This window comes from Vigna unguiculata, chromosome 6 (genome assembly GCF_004118075.2).
Source record: "Vigna unguiculata cultivar IT97K-499-35 chromosome 6, ASM411807v1, whole genome shotgun sequence".
Classification (NCBI taxonomy): Eukaryota; Viridiplantae; Streptophyta; class Magnoliopsida; order Fabales; family Fabaceae; genus Vigna; species Vigna unguiculata.
Window position 1 is genome coordinate 11733606 of NC_040284.1, and position 20915 is coordinate 11754520.

The following is a 20915-nucleotide window of genomic DNA, read 5'->3' on the forward strand; positions in this document are numbered from 1 at the left end:
CTACGCTCTAGGCATATTTTTATCTGTCAGAGATCATAAAATCATAAAATCATGCTCTAATTGTTGATCAAACTCTTCTTTGTGTAAATAAAGCTATTTTAGGTTTTGAAGTTGTGTAAGGGAAAAGCAATATGAGGAATCTACTATAAGGTAAGGGAAACTAATAATTTAGAAGCTTAGTTTTCTTAAAATATTTAGTCTTAATTTTAAGATTTAATTTGGGGTATTCATAATTTTATCTTTTCCTAAATATGTGAGAGGTGACAAATTTATATTAGAAAAATTATGGGTAAAGAGAAAAAAAAATTCTTTTTTCAAGAGGGCTTGTGATGAAGATGAAAAAAATCATCTATGTCATCAATGGCGAAACTTGAACAAAAAATTATGCATCTACAACCGAAAAATCTATAGCTAAAGATCTTTTTCTGCAATGAAAATGATCAAGAACAGCTTGAGAAATAAGATGGAGGCTGGATTTTTAGCAATCACTATGATAATCTATATTGAAGGATATTGCACCAAGCTTTAGTTCTAATTCAATTATTGAAAATAATTTATATATAACAAATATAATTTGGCTTCCCTACAATTTTTGCTCAAGTTTCGCCACTGAAATGAACCCCTACATCAATGCATACATTACTACAATTCACTACTAATTCTCCTTGAATTAGTCTCAACAATCTCAATTTCATCTCACATACCAATCATTTCACAAGCAAGCAATCATAGAAATCACAAAGCTTCTACAATTGATCATCTAACAACTACTCAACTTTGGTCCACTTGCTTAACGAGATCATCTCATCGCTAGGCGAAAAGTGCACAAATGTCCACTCGAACAGTGACCAGATGGCTCGCCAGCGAGTGTATCACTAGGACTCTGGGAGGAAAATCCTTCAATAATTTGTTGAGCGAGGGTGTTCTCGACCAGTGACTCCAAAGTCAATAATCTCTCCGACTTTGGATTCGTTGAGCAAGTGGGTACTCAACCAATGACTCCTAAGTCAATGAGTCCCTGACCTTAGATTCGCTCAGCGAGTGAATTCTTGCTCAGCAACTCCCAATCCATTGAGCTTTTGACTTTGGACGTGCTAAGCAAGCTATCCCTCGACCAACGAGGTTACTTAATTTTGCAAAACATGATTCTGCATAATTATGCCTTCCTAGTCAAGTCTAAACAACTCAAGAACCTTCACAGATACCAAACACATACTAAACTTGAATCAACCATAAACATGACTACCAAACACTCTAAATTACAAAACCAATCTAGATGCTTTTTACATGTAACAACCTCAATTTAAAACATCAAGTTCATACAATCATATATCATTTCACATATCAACACCCCAATAATTCACAACATCATCATACAATCTATCAATTCAATATTTCTATAACTTAAAAAATACTTAAATTAGCTTTATTTATCTGTAAGATGACTCAAATCACTCAAGAAATATTAAATCTCCCTTTTAGCTATCAAAATGCACTACTCAACCTAAAGACATCACAAACATGATCAAGGAACATCATTAGAATCGTTGATCAGCAAAAACTTATAAGGAAGACACACTACTAGAAATATGTTAAATAGTGATTGAAATCAGTCACCGAAAATTTCAGTTACTATTAGTAACTGAAATAGTGACTGGATTTTTAATCATAAAAAATCGATCATTAAATCGGTTACTATATTATTTAATTATTATTATATTATTTTTTTATTTTTACTTTTATTTCCTTTGAAACTTTTCTCCCTCCCCCCAAAATTTTACTGAAAGTAAATGTTTACACCAAATGAATCCCTACTAACCATCTCATCACCTTTCCTCATTGCTTGTGACCTAGGCACACCATCCTAACAATTTGTTATGACAGTCTCCTCATCTTCCTTCGTGATTCAACTCATCATCGTGACTTGCTTCTCGTAATGACTTGCCCCTCATTGTGATCCGTCCCTCACCGTGACTCTTCCCTCACTGTTACTCCCCCATCCCTGTGTCGTTATGCTCACTTTATCGTGGTGGTAATCATTCTCACAATTGTCTCATCCTTTCTATTTTATCTGTTTTGTTATTTTAGCCACATGCGAGCCAACATTAGTCATATGCATAGAGATTGGCATCAAATCTGCGCAGAGATTAACATCAAATCAAGGAAAAAGGTAGAAAATCAACTTAGTCAATTTGAGAAATTGATTGGACAAGAGTGGAAAGCTAGCCACAGGGATCATCCTCGTGGTCTCTGATCTTTAAAAATATGAACTCAAGAATGAGAAATTTAAAGAGAAGGGAAAGAGTTCAGAGAAATAGTTTTTAGAGATGGTGTGTTTATAAATAATGAAACTCGTTTATAAAATTTCTATTTATACTTTAACTTTTTAATATTAAAACAATCGAGTATTCAATTTTTTAAACACTCTATCAATCCTAAGGTACCATTTTATGGATCCTCACATTCTCCCTAACAACAAAACTTTTTTATCTCGAAAATTAAACTTAATAGAGAACATATAGGGGTATGACTTCCTCATATCCTCGTCTAACTCTCAAGTAAAGTCACATGTTCTCCCATCTCAGAAAACTTTGACTAGACTGATGGTCTTTCCTCTAAGTTGCTTTGTCTGATGATCCTCTACACTAATAGGCTACACCTCCACTTTGAGATCTTCTCTAACTTGTACATCCTCCACTTCTATCACATGAGAGAGATGAGGTACATATTTTCTTAGCTGAGAGACGTGGAATATTAGATGTCGATTAACTAACTAAGGAGGCATAACAATCTCGTAAGCCACTGGTCCAACTTGACTCAAAATCTGATATGGGTCAATAAACTTAGGAGAAAGTTTCCTTGAACGGATAGTCTTTTCCACACCAATGGTTAGAGTCATATGTAGTAAAACATGATCTGTAGTTGTAAACTCCAATGTCTTTTCCTCTGGTCAGCATAAGATTTCTGCCTACTTTGTGAAGCCTTCATCCGCCCTTGTATCAACTTCACTTTCTTTGTGGTCTGCTACAAAAATTTAGGTCCTACCAACACTGCTTCCTCATCTTGGTACCAACATAAAGGGGTTCTGCATCACCTCCCATATAGAGCCTCCTAGGGTGCCATACTTATGATTTCTTGATAACTAATGTTGTAGGTATGATTACCCATTTGTCTGAGGATAATAGGCAGAGCTTATCCTTAGTCTGCTACCTATAGATTCTTGTAAAGTCTACCAAAGTCTAGAAGTATACCATGAATCTCATACTTATCTATGAAACATCTAATCAATAAAGCAATAATACTTTTATGATGATAATAATTTAGAACTTTTTTTACTTTGACAATATTTGATACGTATGATTTTAATTTAGATTCACAAAATAGCAATCATATATTTATCATATTTTTAAGAACTTTTGTATATTTTTTAACATACATATATCATATATTGTATTTTAATTTTCAAAATAAACATACGTATATATATATATATATATATATATATATATATATTGTATTCATGCAATCTCTCTTAATCCTCTAACATCTTTAACAATTAGTACCCCAAATTAAAGTATAATAAATGCTTTGTTATTGTTAAGATTTTTTCACAATAATTTTTCATTGACAATTAATTCTAAGATAATATTTAATCATTAGAAAATTTTAAGTAGGAATTAAAAGTTTTACACTAATTAAAAATGTGAAACTTAAGTGTCACATGAGGAGAAAAGACATACAAAAGTTAAACTATTTTTCAGAAACAGTTAATACAATAATGAAATAAAAAAAATCCAAATATGATAAATTGGATATTGTGCATAGCTCATGTTATTAACAATAAAGTACAAATTGTAGAGTAGATTCTTCAAAATAATCTAGAAAAGCTTCCGCGTGGTCCATGCGGACGATTCCTTTTGGTCCATGCTCCTTGTATACTCCAAAATGTTCCTACCACAACATATTAACTAATATCTGAAACTGCCAAAATCTTACGAAGTACAAATGTCTTAAAATTATATATAAGGGAAACTTGTCACATTTAAAAAATCTTATGAGACAAATTGAACTGTTTGTTACAAAAATAAACGCTAATGGCTTAAATTTGTATGCGGGTCTTAGTCATCCATGATGGAGATCCACAAAGTTTTGTCGTCGCTCTTTTCTAATTTTACGTTTGAATTTTTGTAGGTTAGTTGAAAGATACTATATTCATTTAGAAAGTTCTTCAAATAATTATTACCACCCGTATAGTTTTTCAAAATACAAATTAAATATATATATATATATATATATATATATATATATATATTAACATGTATATTTATATTTGTTCTATTTCTTCGTTCATATATCTACACATATCACAATATGTAAGAATTTTCTTCTTAGCTTCTCAACGCCTCGTATCTTATTCTATTTATCTTAAATCATCAGTGAGAATCTTTGTTATAATATAAATGACAATACTTAATACACAAATCAAACGGTAGTTCACTTATAGTATCATATATGTAACCTCAAATTCATATAAATTTTATCAAGAGTCTCAACAACAATTTTCATGTACCAAATATCATTAAAAAAATCATAAATCAATTAAATATACAAACTAACATTCATTTTGGATTTAGAATAAAAATTTAAATAAAATTCATTAGAAATAAAAGAAGTAAAAAAAATATAATAAAAAATAGCTTGAGGGAAAATTGTCTCACTTAGTTGAAATTTTTTTCATTTGAGCGAAATTTGAATAGAAACTAGGGTGGAGTTGCAATTTTGTTTTCGCTTAAGCAAAATTTCTTCACTTGGACAAAAATAGGGTCGAAATCAAGGTTAAGATGTCGAAATCAAAGTTAAGATGTAGTGTTATTTTTGCTTGAACAAAAAATTTACCACTTTAACAAAAATAAGACTAAAAGTTAATTAGGCCTGAGTTTCTATTTTGTTTTCATTTTAGAAAAAATCTTTTGCTTGAATTAAAATATCAGAAAAAAAAATTAGCTTCAAAATTAATTTTCAAAGATCTTTTTCAAAACCATTTTAAGAATGCACTTTCTAACCAATTCAAATGATGAATCTAAACCTTTATTTGTTCAAACATTATCTTTTACTCATTTTAAAACTTTGGCCATTCAAACTCATTACATATATTCTATTTGCATTAATCTCATAAACTAGCATTGAATATTTTCCTTCAAATAACCACAACTTGCACTAATCGGTCTCAAATGCAATAACCTATTACGAAATTGATGACATGCAAAAAATTTCATTCATTATATACAAATCTCATCATAAAATCAAACATTAATAATATATTAAAACAACACACAACCCTATAAAACATGTCATCTTCATGTCTAGATAATCTATTTTAAGGTTCTATCGAAAACATATATAGCTTTTCTTAGATGTAATCTCTTATTCTAAAGAAAGTTTAAACTCAAGTACGAACTTGCGTGAAATCTAGAGATCTAGAATAAAGTATTCAAATATAACAAAATTTCACTACGAACTTAATTAAATTGAAATGATAACTTTTCTTAATTAATCTCACCACGCTTGATGACAAAGTCATGAGAAAAAAAAAATAGGGAACAAGAAATTTTCAGAGTAAGCATGAACTTATTCTATTTAAAGATTTGATCTGTTAAAATTGTTTCTTTAACTCTTCGATTAGAATAAGGTGTGGTTGAATTATGAAAGATAACAAATATGGAGGAAAAATAAATAAAAAAATGGAAAGAGATGATTATTGAGAGAGAACGAGACAAAAAGAAAAGAAAAATGAAGAAATGAGGGAGAGTCGGTGTATGGAGCTTTACAGTTATAATTCAAACTATAATAAAAAAAATGTATAATTTGATGTAAATTGATAGCAACCATATAAAAGTATACAAATTGATTTTTTATATTTTCAATAGCTTTGTGTCCTAAATTACATAAGTGAAAAAAATAGTATATTTTATTCAAGTATATATATAAACTTTTAATTAATTGTTATTGTTGCATTCTTAGATACATCGGAGTGGGAGAGGAGGGAGTGAATATATTTCACTTATTTGTTGAGTCTCAAAGAAACCCCTTCATCGATCCAGTGTTACTATGGTTTGTTGGAGGTCCAGGTTGTTCTGCACTATCAGCGTTCTTTTTTGAAAATGGTAAGTAATCTTTACATTCAAAATCATTTCATTTCTTTAAATATAATCTTCAATTACAAGCTTATAAATGAAAAACATGTTATTGAAAAGAATAAATAAAATTCAACTCACTAGAAGAATTACATTTAAAAAGAGACAAAATTCCTACCTAATTGTTAAGAATTTCTTTACCACCCTTAATAACCTAATTTGTCGTACTCTTTGTATAACGTAACACTTGTATCATACATAATATTTGTTGAACTAAATTATCATCTTACAAACAAAGTATTATTATATTTATTTTCAACACTTAATCAAATCATGTGTGTTCATCTTTTCATTGGCATGTTATTGTGATTTCCATTTTTCACAACAAAAATTATAAAAATTAATAAGTTACTTATATAAATCTGATTCTTAATTATGTCATAAAATTTTAACTAATTTTCCATTTCACACACACACACACACACACACACACACATATATATATATATATATATATATATATATATATATATATATATATATATATATGAAATTAAAAATAATAACAAAAAATGATTTTAATTTGGATTGACGAGTTGCAGGGCCTTTAATAATGAATGGTGATAACAGTGGAAACCTTCCAAAACTTGAGTTGAACCCATATGGCTGGTCACACACATTGAATATGCTATACATAGACATGCCAGTGGGCACAGGATTTTCTTACTCACAAACCCAACAAGGCTATTACAGTAATGACACGTTATGGGTTGACCATACTTATGAATTTTTACAAAAGGTCAACCATTCTTCTAAACCTCTAAATTTCTATTCTTCATCACTATTTTAATCACAAATTTTATTCTAAAAGTTTCATTGATTATGAACATGCAGTGGTTTATTGATCATCCAAAGTTTAACTCAAATCCATTCTACATTGGTGGTGGTTCATATTCAGGAATAACTACAGGACCTCTTGTTCAAAAGGTGTATGAAGGTAACTACACAACAATGTCAATTAATTTGATAATAGAACCTAAATGTGGTCCTATGAACTTGTAAATGTTCATTTGTGGCTAAGATTTTCTTAAATATGCTTCCTCCAAGTGCAGGTTATAAAGCAAGACACAAGCCAGTCATCAACATCAAAGTACAAAAGGACACAAATTAACCTTGTCGAGAGTTTTTTTGTTTTGCTAATTAATATGTTCTGTTTTACAATATGCAACTGATTAATCTATCAATTTTGTCATAATCAGGGTTACGTCCTTGCAAGTCCAGGTGTTGATCGGTATCAAGAAGAGAACATGAAAGTTTTGTATGCATACCAAAGGAGTCTTATATCCGAAGCACTCTATAAGGTTATTTCTCATCATTGTTTTGTTATGCACGAAAGGAAAAACACTAAATAAGGGATTAGACTGGACTCGCACCTAATCTAACTTCAACTCAAGTAAGGGAGAGACTAGATAGATTTTACCTAAATTTGACCTAAAACTCAACTTAAATAAGTAATTAGCCACACTTTTAATTTAAAACTTTAAGAAAAAAATTTATGAATTTTTTTCATATATAATGCTAAATATTTTATTTATACCCAACGTAAGATTTAGACTCACTTGAATTTCTAACAATCTTTTAATCAAAAGTTAGATCTTATCCAAAATAAAATTTACACTCATTATTATTTTCTTAATATATATACATACATATATATATATATATATATATATATATATATATATATCATCACTGTAAGAAAATTGTGATTTATCTACATATACTTACATACGAATTTACATTCATAGGAAAATTAGGTATTACAGATGTGTAATATTGATTTATGTATGGAATTTTTTGTAGATAACGTGGAAAAACTTTTCTATCAATTTTTCATATGTAAAATTTGTATGTAATTTGGCATGTTAGAGTGAGAATTTTTGCGATGGATAATATCAGTAAGTAATTGTACAATATCAAAAGGTAAGTAAAAAAGTTGTTACCAACTCATTTTACAAATAGATTTGGAAATAATAAATTACTAAAACTTAAAACCCAATTTTTTCTTACTCACTAAAATTCATCTCGTGGCCAGTCACTAAAATTTTTTTATCACTCGCACTCTTTCAATCTCAGAGAATCCCACCTTCAATCTCACTAATAGAGAAACCCTCACTCAATCTCATGCAAAGAAGAAGTTTGGTTCTCTCCCTCACACTCAGTCCATCTCACTCACAAAGAAGAAGAATTGTGGTTTTGGAATCCTAGCCTCCACTGTGCTCCTCCACATTGGCCATCCTCGAAACCTTAGCCTCCTCTGTGTGTGTAACATCTTGGTCGGATATTACTAAATAAAGAAAATGATAATTGAATATAAATTCAAATCTCATTTAAAACTTTAACTTCGTTCAAAACATACTCAATATTCCATAATTATTCTATTACACGTAAAATTCCAAATTTGAAAGAATTACAATTTATTCAAAATATGCTTCTAATAAAACAACCCCAAGCTCTAGCCCTCGTTCTGTCTCGTTATCTCACCATCCACACCTAGATTATCATTTGCTCTCGTGTGACCGGTCACACAATCGTTACCAAACACAAACAAAAGGAGTGAGCTAAATAACAACATACATAAACAATAATAAATGCCACTCACCCTAATCAACTTAACCATTTTCTCATTTATAAAACCTTTATACCATGTCACCCCTGTCTCATAACCTATATGAGACGAGCACACACTCAACCATGGTCTTAGGGATTCCAATGCTTCCATGAACTTGCCCGCTCGTGGTCCAACTCTACAAACCTTCATGCTCGTAGTCCAACACGTGTGAACACCAACTGTTATGAACCTCCCCATCTATATTAATCACGCATTTCCAACTCCATTACGAACCTCCTCGCTCGTAATCCACATAAGCATATCCCAGACCAAAATCATCACTACGCAACACACAAAAATCCATCTCAACGCATACTACCATTGCACTATCGCTTGGCATAGCCTATGAGTCGCCAAGCGACGTTGCAATGCAGACACTTGGTCGTTCCAAGACACCGTCGGGCACCACACGTTCTAGGGACTTCCCTAATAAGCCTATCTCCTAGCGGTCCAATCCATCTACCAGGCGCTACATCAGAAGTGAGAACAATTTTTGGTTTTAAGGGTCCAAAGCAAGGTCCAACCATAAAATCATGCCATATATACATCCAAGTGTATCAGCACACAATCCCCTACTCCAATTCAACTTAATTTGCACAAACCCATATCTCATACATCAAATATATATCCATATATACATGCATTCACAATTGAAACTATGCTAACACTTTACTTTATCCAATAGTCAATCATACTCATAGGAACTCTAAACAGCAACCAAATAAAGCATATTCTCATACAAAATCCAAGGCTTATCCCAGACAATACCCAGAGGAAATCCCTTTCCATCAATCCCTCATGTCAACCCCAAAATTCATGTCATCACATAGTCATATACGCTCACCTTAATCTCACACTAAGCAATCCAAAAGATAAACTCTGAAACCAAAAGTCACAATTTGTACACAAGTCATGCACAATCATATATTCATAACAGGCAGCACTTGCATTAATTCCTTTACCCAATACCTCATCCCAAATTTCATTTTCACATACTTATACATTCATGAATTAAGCATTAAATCCACGACATTGCTTATCTACTCATTTTATATCAATTACATGCATTCACAATTAGTAATTCCCCAAAACACCCAGCCTGCACCAACCCACCATAAACACCTATTTTGTTGTACTTTCTGGGTGTCAACTAGCGGTACCTACTTGCCGTCAAGCGGTGCATCAGGACCTTGGGAAAAATCCAGATTTTTGCACCTGTGAGAAACCCAAAACTCCCAAACTCAATCCAATAATCCAATTTCACAAAGAATGCTTTATAATCATGTTTCCAGTATTCATGCATATTCAATAATCACGTATGACCATAAAATCATTACAGGTATCATCAAACAGTGGCAAATATCAATAGACACGAATTAGGAAATGTACAAAAAGCCCACAATATCATAGAATCCAGCCAAAAAGCAGAAAATTTAGCCTGCATTGTATGAGTCGCCTGGCGGGCCATGAACACCGCCAGTCGGTTTTTGGGTAGAAATCCAGAAATGTGATATTCAAGTATCTACCATTGAACACTAATTCAAGTGCAAAAAAAAACTATTTAGCACTAGGCAAGGTTTGAACTCACATTCATCCTATTACCAAAAATATGCATAACCATTAAGCCATCACATGTTTCATGTTATTTCATGCACATAAACCAATACAAGGACACATCACACCTTTAGGCATGCAAAAATAAAATAAATAACACATTAATGGCATACGCAAGACTCGAACCCACGTTTTCTTTACACCACCTAACATGCTCAATCGCTTAAGCTACCATTGTTCCTTTTTATGTGGGCCATTTAATTCTTTTAAATGTATTCCCAATCCACAATTTTTTCTAATTAAATATTTATTGTTTATTTAAATTTCCTAGATCTTATAGTGTGCGCCTCCTCCGCATTAGCCCTCCCTAAAACCCTAGCCTCCACTTTTCTTGCGTCCTTCCCATTGGCCCTACCTTGGAACCCTAGCCTCCACTGCATACCTCTTTCGCATTGATCCTCCCTTGGAACCACCACCACTTGTGCTCGTTGCAAGTATATATTATGAAATTTTATTAATTTAAAGAGTATCGATTAATTGATAATTAATAATTAGGTTAAATATGTTTTTGGTCCCTCAAGTTTCAGTGAAATTTGGAATTAGTCTCTCTTCAAAACTTTTGACCAATTTAGTCCTTCACCTTTAAAAATGCATGAATTTAGTCCTTTTAACCAAATATTGTTAAGTTTATCTGACATTTCAAGCACATTTTATGATAGTATTTGAATTGTTTACACCGTTTGACATATTTTCGTTTCAATGTTAACTCAAATATTATCATAAAATGCGTTTAAAATGTCAAATAAACTTAACAAAATTTGATAAGAATGACTAAATCCACGCATTTCTAACAATGAAGGACTAAATTGGTATAAGGTTTTGAAAAGGGACTAATTCTAAAATTCACTGAAACTTGAGGGACCAAAAACATATTTAACCCTTAATAATTTAAATATCAATTAAAGACTTTTTTCTGCTTAGTAAATAATAGGGGTGGACAAAAAATCTAATTTTCTTGATCTGATCCACTTTTGTTCTAATCCAATCTATTTTATTAAAAATCAATCCATTTTAATGGATCCATTCTCTAAAACAAGATTTTCAAATATGGATAATCCAAAAATATCCAATCCAAATTTTCAATTTAAATTTTTTAGTTAGGTTGAGATGAACTAGGCTAAATTTAGACTCGGACGAGCCTTGCTCGACAACCTGTACAGACTGGACAGGCCCGATGACACTGAAGTTTTGGGCGGGCCCGACGACCAGAATAGGCTGTACGTGCTGTACCGAGTTGTTGATGAATCCAGCTTTGAGAAAATAGCAAATGCTATGTCTTCAAAAGAAGCGTGGGATATTCTAGAGAAGGCATACAAAGGGGATAACCATGTGAAGCAAGTTCGGCTTCAAACTCCCAAAGGCGAGCTTGAAAGGATGAGGATGAAGGAAGATGAAGGGGTTGCCGAGTACGTCTCCCGAGTTGAGATCGTAGCGAATCCGCTCGGTAGAAATGGATAGACGTTGTCCGCTTGTCGAGTGGTGGAGAAAATCTTGAGGTCGTTAACCAACAACTTCGAGAATATAGTTTGCACAATAGAGGAATCCAAGGACTTGACAGCGTTCTCAGTGGAAAAGCTTGCTAGGTCGCTTGAAGCGCATGAGCAGCGGAGAAGGAAGAAGAAGAAGGAGTCCCTTGATCAAGCACTCCAAGCAAAGGCAACCATTAGGGAGAAGAAGGTTCCTTATACTCAGAACACTCGAGGCCGAGGTGGTAGAGGCAGAAGAGGATATGAAAAAGGTCAAGAATAGGTCGACCAACAAAATTGGCGTGGCCGAGGACAAGGTGGAGGTCGTGGTGGTAGAGGCCGAGGAGGTCAATCAAACAACTCAGGAGTTAAGGGCTTCAAATGTGTTAAGTATGGTCATTTTGCCAAAGACTACTACTCAGGAGTCAAATGTTACAATTGTGGGAAGGTTGGACATTTCGCGAAGGATTGCCGATCTGAAAACAAGAAGGAAACGAACTTCCTTTATGAGGATGTTGAGGAAGAAAGAATATTAATGATGTCCAGGAGATCAGGTGTGGAGCTAAGTCTGAGCTGTTTTGACAACTTAGTTTGGTACCTTGATACAGGAGCAAGCAACCACATGTGTGGGGACGAGAATCTTTTTAAGGAGCTCACTAAAGTTGATGTTGGACACGTATCATTTGGAGATGCATCAAAGGTGACAGTAAAAGGCCGGGGTACAATCTGGTACCTACAGAAGAATAACCAAGTTGGAGAAATCATAGACGTGTACTTTGTACCCGATCTCAAAAGCAACATATTGAGCATGAGCCAACTGATGGAGAAAGGCTACTCGGTTATGATGAAAGACCGAGTACTATACTTATAAGACAAGTCATATCGATTGATTGCCCGAGTAAAGATGAAGAAGAACAGGATGTACAAGCTGGACTTGCAAATAGTCCAAGAGAGGTGCTTAAAACATGACGTGAAGGATGAAGCTATGATGTGGCACTTCCGGTTTGGCCACTTGCATTTTGGTGGGTTGGCTGAGTTGGTGAAAAAGGAAATGATGCGAGGACTCCCGACTGTGGAGTTTGAAAAGAAATTTTGTGAAGAGTGCATGCTCGGGAAGTATCCAAGGACCTCATTTCCGAGGACTGTCGAGTACCGAGCAAAGGAACAACTCAGATTAATTCACACAGACATTTGTGGAACAATTACCCTTGAATCTTTCAGTGGGAAAAGGTATTTCATTTCTTTCATAAATGATTTTTCAAGAAAAACATGGGCGTATTTTTTGAAGGAGAAATCTGAGGTGTTCCAAGTGTTTAAAAGGTTCAAAGCAATGGTTGAAAAGGAGACCGACATGCCTATCAAATCTGTTAGGTCTGATCGAGGAGGCGAGTTCATCTCATCCGAGTTCATGAAGTATTGTGAGGAGCAAGGAATAAGGAGATTTCTAACAGCACCATACTCACCCCAACAAAATGAAGTAGCTGAGAGGAAAAATGGAACCATACTTGACATGGTTCGTACAATGTTGAAAAGCAAGAACGTGTCTAAGGAGTTTTGGGCGGAAGCAATGCAATGTGCCATCTATGTGCAAAATAGATGTCCACATGCTAAGCTGAACGAGAAGACACCGCAAGAAGTCTGGAGTGGAAGAAAGTCGAGTGTGTCTCACCTCAAAAGTGTTTGGCAGCATTGCTTATGGTCATGTTCTAGCTCAACAAAGGACCAAAGTTGAAGATCGGAGCAAGAAGTACGTGTTTATTGGGTACGATGAAAAAACCAAGGCGTATAGGTTGTTCAACCCAATAACAAAGAAGGTGATTATGAGTTGAGATGTTCAAGTTGATGAAGAGAGCGAGTGGAAGTGGAACAACTCGGAGAAGGAGTCTAGAAGCTTGTAAGTAGATACACCACCAACTGTGAGAGATCATGATACTTCTGATGAAGAAGATGAACCTCTATAGCCTAGAGCGCGAAGCTTGCAAGACATATACAACTCGACTGGTGAAGTACATGTTGTATGTTTCTTGGCAGATTCGGAAGACTTGAGCTTTGAAGAGGCCATGCAAGAGGAGAAGTGGCAAATGGCAATGAATGAAGAGATCAGAGCAATCGAACACAACAACACGTGGGAGCTAACCGATCTGCCCAAAGGAGCTCGACCTATTGGCGTAAAGTGGGTGTACAAGAAGAAAACAAACGCTGAAGGAGAAGTTGAGCGATATAAAGCTTGACTCGTAGTGAAGGGGTACAAGCAGAAGGAAGGAATAGACTATGATGAAGTATTCGCTCCAGTGACGAGGATGGAAACAATCAGGTTGTTGATTTCCTTAGCAGCTCAACACAGATGGACAATCTTGCATAGGGATGTGAAGTCAGCATTTTTGAATGGAGTTTTAAATTTTATAAAATTATATTTTATTATTATTTGATATTAAAAAATATGTTGAATTCTTCATAATATTATTATATTATTTGAATTTTATTTTTATTTTTCATAAAAAAGTATTTAATAAATATTAAGAAATATATGTTACTTGAAAATTTTTACTTTTTGAAAAATAAAAACATAATAAACAATCATCTCTTCTCATTATCTCACCTTTACGTGTCACCTAACATGGCATCCTATTTACTTGAAAACAATTGCAGTCTATGAAAGAAAACTGTAACGGTGATTATGTAAGCATTGATCCACAAAACACAAAGTGTGTCTCAGATTATGAAGCTTATTCTGAGGTCAGTATTAATTCTTTACTTTTAGATATGTGTACATTTGTTTGGTTTACTCATTAAAGAGTTTGATGAAGAAAAAAAACCTTATAGATAAATACTTTGTAGGGAAAACATAACATTAATTTTTCTAAAGTTAAAATGAATTTATATATAAATCAAGTTATACAAATTATTTTCTTTTAGTGTCTTTAAAATATGATTTTTAGTTTATGTATAATTTTTTTTTTCTTTGGAAGAAATTTTTGTCTGACCAGTCATGGAGCTTATTTCATTTTCTGCTTAATATGTACAGTATTCAATAATGGATTGATTTGCAGCTAGTTCGTTACATAAATGAACAACAAATTATGGAACCTCTTTGTGCTACTACGCCTGGTTTGAATCGAGAAATGCTACAAGAACTTCAAGATCCTCCTACATTTTGGTGTAGAGTTGAGTAAATTCTTCTCTCTTTAAACTTGTGTTTGGCTAAAGGAATTAAATTATTCTTATTTTTTTTATATCATATATATTATTTATTAAGGTTAAAAATTTATTTAAAATCACAAATTGACATGTCTTATTTTATACTTGATAAAGGTTATTTAAATTTGTGATTCTATAATTTTTAAAAAAAATTAGGTTAAATCATTTCAGAGGTTCTCATTTTTGTAGCGAGATCTCAAGTAGGTCCCCTCATTTTCATTTGACTAAATTGAGTCCCTATTTTTGAAAATTCATTGCAATCAGTTCCTTTTTGTTAGGTGTACAGTAACGGTGTTAATTATGTGCCACGTGTCAACATGTGGTTTTTTTGACTTTTTTTTAATTTTTTTAATTTTTATTTTTTTTTATAATATTTAAAAAAAAAAATTAAAATTGCCACGTGTCAATCTTGTTGGTATCGCGCAGAGGAATGTTTAAGCGTTTGGACAAAAACCAAGAGGGGGTGAATTGGTTTTAGATAATAAAATTAATACTTTAAAATTTTTCCAAAATTTATCGATTAAATCAAATATTAATTTCTTTAAACATAATAACATATGAAATAAAGAGATAGAGAAGAAGATTGAATACAAGTATTTATACTAGTTCGGATCAAAAGACCCTACGTCCAGTTGTTAATCTCTCAAAAACGAGATTAACTAAATCACTAACAAATAACAGATTACAATCAGATAGTAAAAGAGTAAAGAAAGAAAACACCTCTCTTGAACACACAAGAGATGAACACCTTTCTCTGAATCACACAGAGAACCTTGACCTTAGCTTTCCTAGCAACAGCAACAACACTCAATCTCCTAGAACAACTCTCAGGAAAAGTTATTGCTCTACCCACACTAGGTTTTTCAAAGCTTCTATTGAGAACACTCAGAGAACTCTCTTGCAGTCACAACACTAGCACTCTAGCTTCTCAAAAAGGTAAGTGAGAAGTAACTCTGATGTTCTTTAAATAGGGGTTCTAGAAATTAGGTCAAAAAGTTGAACAGTCGCGCCCAACTGACCAGGATAATCGATTATCACTGATAATCGATTATTTCAGTGTGTTTTATCGATTATCAGAGGTGATAATCGATTATTCCAGTGCTTTCTTGAAAAAATTGGTTCAGCTCAGGATAATCGATTATCCTAAGTGATAATCGATTATCACTTCAATTTTTCAAGAAGTACCAGAATTTTCTTTGTGCAATACTGATTCTAACTATTCTAATTACACTTTACAAGATAGCTTTAAGCATAACAACACATGTTCTTCATATTGACTTTCAGATGGCTTTCAGGCTTCTTTTATCATCATCAAAATCTTGCTCCAGCATTTAGACTTGTATTGCTTTTGCCAACAAATCTGACATTGTGTTATGTGACAGAGACAATGTGATGTGACAGTGGCAGTGCCACGTGTCACTATTGGATGTGAAAAGTCTCAATGTAGTCCCTGTATTTATTATTTTGTCTCAATTTGGTCCCAATTTTTTTAAAACTAAATCAATTTCATCCCTATATCAAATTTAATTTTTATATAAACTTTACAATGGTATTTTTATTATAATTGATATTTTTAACAAAATTAAGTTTATTTAAATGTATATTTTGCATTGAACTTTATTTAAATATTGTTTCAAATATTTATATATCAATAATTTATAACAAATGTTAGAATTTATATTTAAAATTTTATATTTAAATTTATAAAGTTTTTATTTTTAAAGCAACTCTAACATTTATCTATAAATTATAGATATATAAATATTTTAAAAAAATTAAATAAATATCAGTGCAAAATATACGTTTAAATAAACTCAATTTTGTTAAAAATATCAACTATAATAAAAATATCATTGTAAAATTTATATAAAAATTAAATTTGATACAGTGATGAAATTGATTCAATTTTAAAAAATTTGGAACCAAATTGAGACAAAATAATAAATATAGGGACTACATTGAAACTTTTCACATCCAACATTGACACGTGGCAATTTTAATTTTTTTAAAAATATATATAAAAAAATTAAAAATTTAAAAAAAGTCAAAAAAATCACGTGTTGACACGTGGCACATAATTAACACCATTACTATACACCTAACGGAAAGGAATTGATTGCAACGAATTTTCAAAAATAGGGACTCAATTGAGTCAAATGAAAATGGGGACCTCTGGAATGATTTAACCAAAAATTTACTAACAATAAAGGATGTGTTGGAAGAAATATATTAGAGAATTTATTACTTAACTCTTTTATACTTTATTTAACAATTTGGATTATTCATTTGGCCATTATTTTGAATATTATTTAGTTAATACAACACTTACGAATAGTTAAGTGTTGTGTTAGGAATCTAAGTCGGTTTAGGTTGCATTGAATATAAATAAAAATGTTTAGTAATATATAAGAAATAATACCTATAAACACATTGTGTTAAGATTTTGAATTAGAATATGTTAATCTTTTATACGAGTTTAACTTATATTTTGCTTTGTATATTGAGTTTATTCGGTAAATCCTCCCTCAAGAGATTCACCAATAGTATAAAAGAGTGCAATTGTCTTTTAACATCTACAAGATTAAACAAAAGAACAAACACTTCTTGCAACATTAAATAAAGATAGAAATCTTTATGAAGTACAATGTTAGTTGAAGACTATATGCATATCGTATTAGCACATCTATTATTAGATATAAAAACAACATTGCATAGTGTTATATCATTATCTAAAATACTATAAACTCTTTCTTTACTGTATCCCAAAATTCCTTTATAAAATGAAAATTCCTTGAAACACTAAAGCATGAATCCAAGATTAACTAGTCATGGCGAAGAAAGACAAGAAAACACTACTGGAAAATGCTCAAAACATGAATGTTTCAAGTCTTGATGAGAAGGTGTTGAAGCAAGACTCAAAGGAGAAGACCACAATGGGATTATAAAGGATGATCGACAGCTTGTAGATGTCAAAATATCTTATTTATTTTCTATATCTTTAACAAGCATTGTACTTGTACAATATAAGTGGTAAAAAGTTGATTAATGAATAATTAGATGAATTTAATAAGCTATTTTTAGATCTAGAGAGCATTGGCATCCAAATTGATGATGAAGATCAACCATTGTTACTGTTATGTTTGTGGCCTAAAATAAATGACCATTTCAAAGAAACCTTGTTGCATGGAAGAAGGACTCTCTTACTTAAGGAGGTTCAAGTAGCATTACAAGAATGTTTCGATTTAGCGTCCTAAGACATGCGTTGGATACAGTACCGACGCCAGGGACGTAGGCTTAAGGGACGCAAATCCGACTCTAATGGAAGAAAATTTATTTAAAATGAAAAAAATTCTCGTGACCTTAAATAATGTTGTTTTATTTTGTAATTTAAATATGGTGTCGGTTTAGCCGACGCACATAGCGAAGAAATTGATAAAAAAATATTATTGATTCTTTCGTCAGATGACCGACGCATAGGTGATTGAGTTTAAAAAAAATCTTATGAAGTTATTAGGTGGGAAACTTTTCAGATCTCACATTTCCCTTTTCCCCCTTTCCCTTTTCCCCCTTTCTGCGAGGTGAGTATGAACGCGTTCGCGAAGAGTGTGGGAGCGATGACGAGCTTTCACCGAGCATCAAAGGCCTTGTTCGAGTTTCAGATTTCTCTGTCATTTCTTTCACCCTTCAGCTTTATGATGACCATGACATCGACTGCAAACGAAATCCCTTTTGTCTGCAAACATTTGCAAACACACGAAGAAGAGCGCGAGTAACCTCTTTCTTTGAACAGCAAAGCCACTTCCTTCTGTGCGAGGAAAAGGTGATTGATAGGAACATTTGGGAGGTGATTCAGTGGAAACAGCCAGACATTGCGAGGGGCGAAGGGGTTTAGTTCGTGATTTCGTTCGCACCAGATGGATTTCTGAAGGTTCAGGTAAGTGATTGAAACCCCATTTATTGTATTGTTGAATAAAAGTGATAAACCCATATTGGCTGAGTAATTTTTCTATACTAGGTTCCCAGTTAGGTCGTTGTGATTAAGCATTTTTAGTGAGCTGAAATCTTGAACTGTATATTATTTGATTTTTGAGCTGTATTTTCAATTTTGTTCTCTCACTTTTTTCTTTGTGTCAGTGACGATAAATGTAATCCCAACTCATTATGAGACCTTCACCATTGCAAGGTCCGAGAATAGAATTTTCCACATTTTTTTGAGCCACTTTCTCCCATAAGCAATACATTTTTTTTGTTCGATTACCTCAGTTATGATGTTTTTAGAAATAGTTAAGAAAGTTTCATTTGATCTTTACTGTGAAATTGCTCTTCATTATTTTTGTTGTATGCCCTTTTGTGTTAATTCAGTGCAGATCTGTTTTTACATTAAGTCATTTACTGAATTTTAAATTTGACATCTTAACCTTAGAATTCCCTAATGTTTAATGGATTGATGGAGATTTCCTGCTTGTACACGAGAAAGGTTTCCGATGGTGTTATCTCATTTTACCATTCTAATTGTGATTATAGATGATTGATATTTTCAGTTGAATTACTAAGGAAACCAGTCTATTTCATTGGTACTTTTCAATATTGATATTCAAGTTTACAGGTTTTTAAAGATTTTTTTTTTTTGAACTAGATTTGGAAAGGTTGATGGTGAATGTTTGACATTTGATTTGGTTATTGGACAGAACACAATATGCTTAGAGGCCTGTTGTAGGTGTACGTGAGTGAGTGTAACTAATTTACTTTACATCCACCATTTCTTTGAATCATGCACATAAGCAAATGAATATACAAAAAGAGACTATTATGTTTTAAAGGAGTAACCCTTAAAAAAAGTAAGTATGCCTTGTTCCATGTTCATGTGTATACATATTTCTACCTATTCCATAGCATACCTGGTTGCATGCCATTAACCACATTTTAGGGGCTTATTAGTTAATGAAATTGGAGCTTCCCCTTTCTACAAGGCTGAAGTAGTTTTACATGTCTTCTAGATCATGTCAACTAAGAAAAAATCTTTTTCACATGTCTTTTATAAATCTTTTTTACGAGGGTGATTATTTGTGGTGACAGTGATGCATTACTATTGGAAAATTATTAGACAATGTGTGATGTGCAGGTGATCCCAAAAGTATTAAAGATTTAAGGTTTTCACGTTATGTGTCACTCTACTTCTCACATCGAAATCTGGGATGTGTTTGGAGAAAGGTTTCACATTACTAAATTTGCAAGGATTTGAGTGGGCTAAGCCCACACTATCCGACGCCAATGATTTAAATTTTTAATATCTTACGTCGGCTAAGCCCACGTTACAATCATGCCAATTCGTTAAATATTGAATAATTTCCTCCATTTGTGTTGTCCAAACCGACGAAAGCCGTTTTAAATATTATATTTTATTTCAATCATGCGTAGGCTTAATCGACGCATAACAAATAACTATTATATTTTTTGTGCCTTTACGTGGGTCAAGCCGACGATAACCAAGCAGCAAATCTTCGTCCCCATTTGACCGATGCAATGAACCTTTGCATCAAAGGAATTGGCGTGTCCACTTTATGGTCGCTAAACTGATGCCATTTTCCAATTATCGTCGGTTTTGGCATGGTTTCGTCACTTTTTGGCCGACTCAAAAAGACTACATTCTTGTAGTGTAGGTTTAAGCTCGAAGGAATTGAATGACATATTTGTTGTTATGGAGTCCAATTGTATAGAAGACATTGTGGTAAGGAGAAGAACATTTACCAGTGTAAATCGAGGAGGTAAAAGGAGGTTAACGTCAAATTCAGCGACAGGCCTGTATTAAATATCAGATGTTTCCATTAAGGG

General features: G+C 32.8%; 1 protein-coding gene and 2 non-coding genes across 3 annotated transcripts in view; all 3 read left to right on the forward strand.

The window, feature by feature from the left end:
• The window catches only part of LOC114187395 (serine carboxypeptidase-like 18), a 33866-nt gene that overhangs the window by 3267 nt on the left and 9684 nt on the right, over positions 1–20915 (forward strand). Inside the window, exons 3-9 of the mRNA XM_028075645.1 lie at positions 6022–6164; positions 6737–6933; positions 7029–7131; positions 7247–7284; positions 7394–7495; positions 14535–14621; positions 14936–15049. Coding sequence (XP_027931446.1) covers positions 6022–6164; positions 6737–6933; positions 7029–7131; positions 7247–7284; positions 7394–7495; positions 14535–14621; positions 14936–15049 — 784 coding nt within the window. The remainder of the gene's footprint in view (positions 1–6021; positions 6165–6736; positions 6934–7028; positions 7132–7246; positions 7285–7393; positions 7496–14534; positions 14622–14935; positions 15050–20915) is intronic.
• LOC114189323 lies at positions 19210–19306 on the forward strand. Its single transcript, XR_003605627.1, has one exon. It is a non-coding gene; the product is annotated as a small nucleolar RNA snoR69Y (small nucleolar RNA).
• LOC114189328 lies at positions 19561–19643 on the forward strand. The gene has a single exon (XR_003605632.1). It is a non-coding gene; the product is annotated as a small nucleolar RNA snoR53Y (small nucleolar RNA).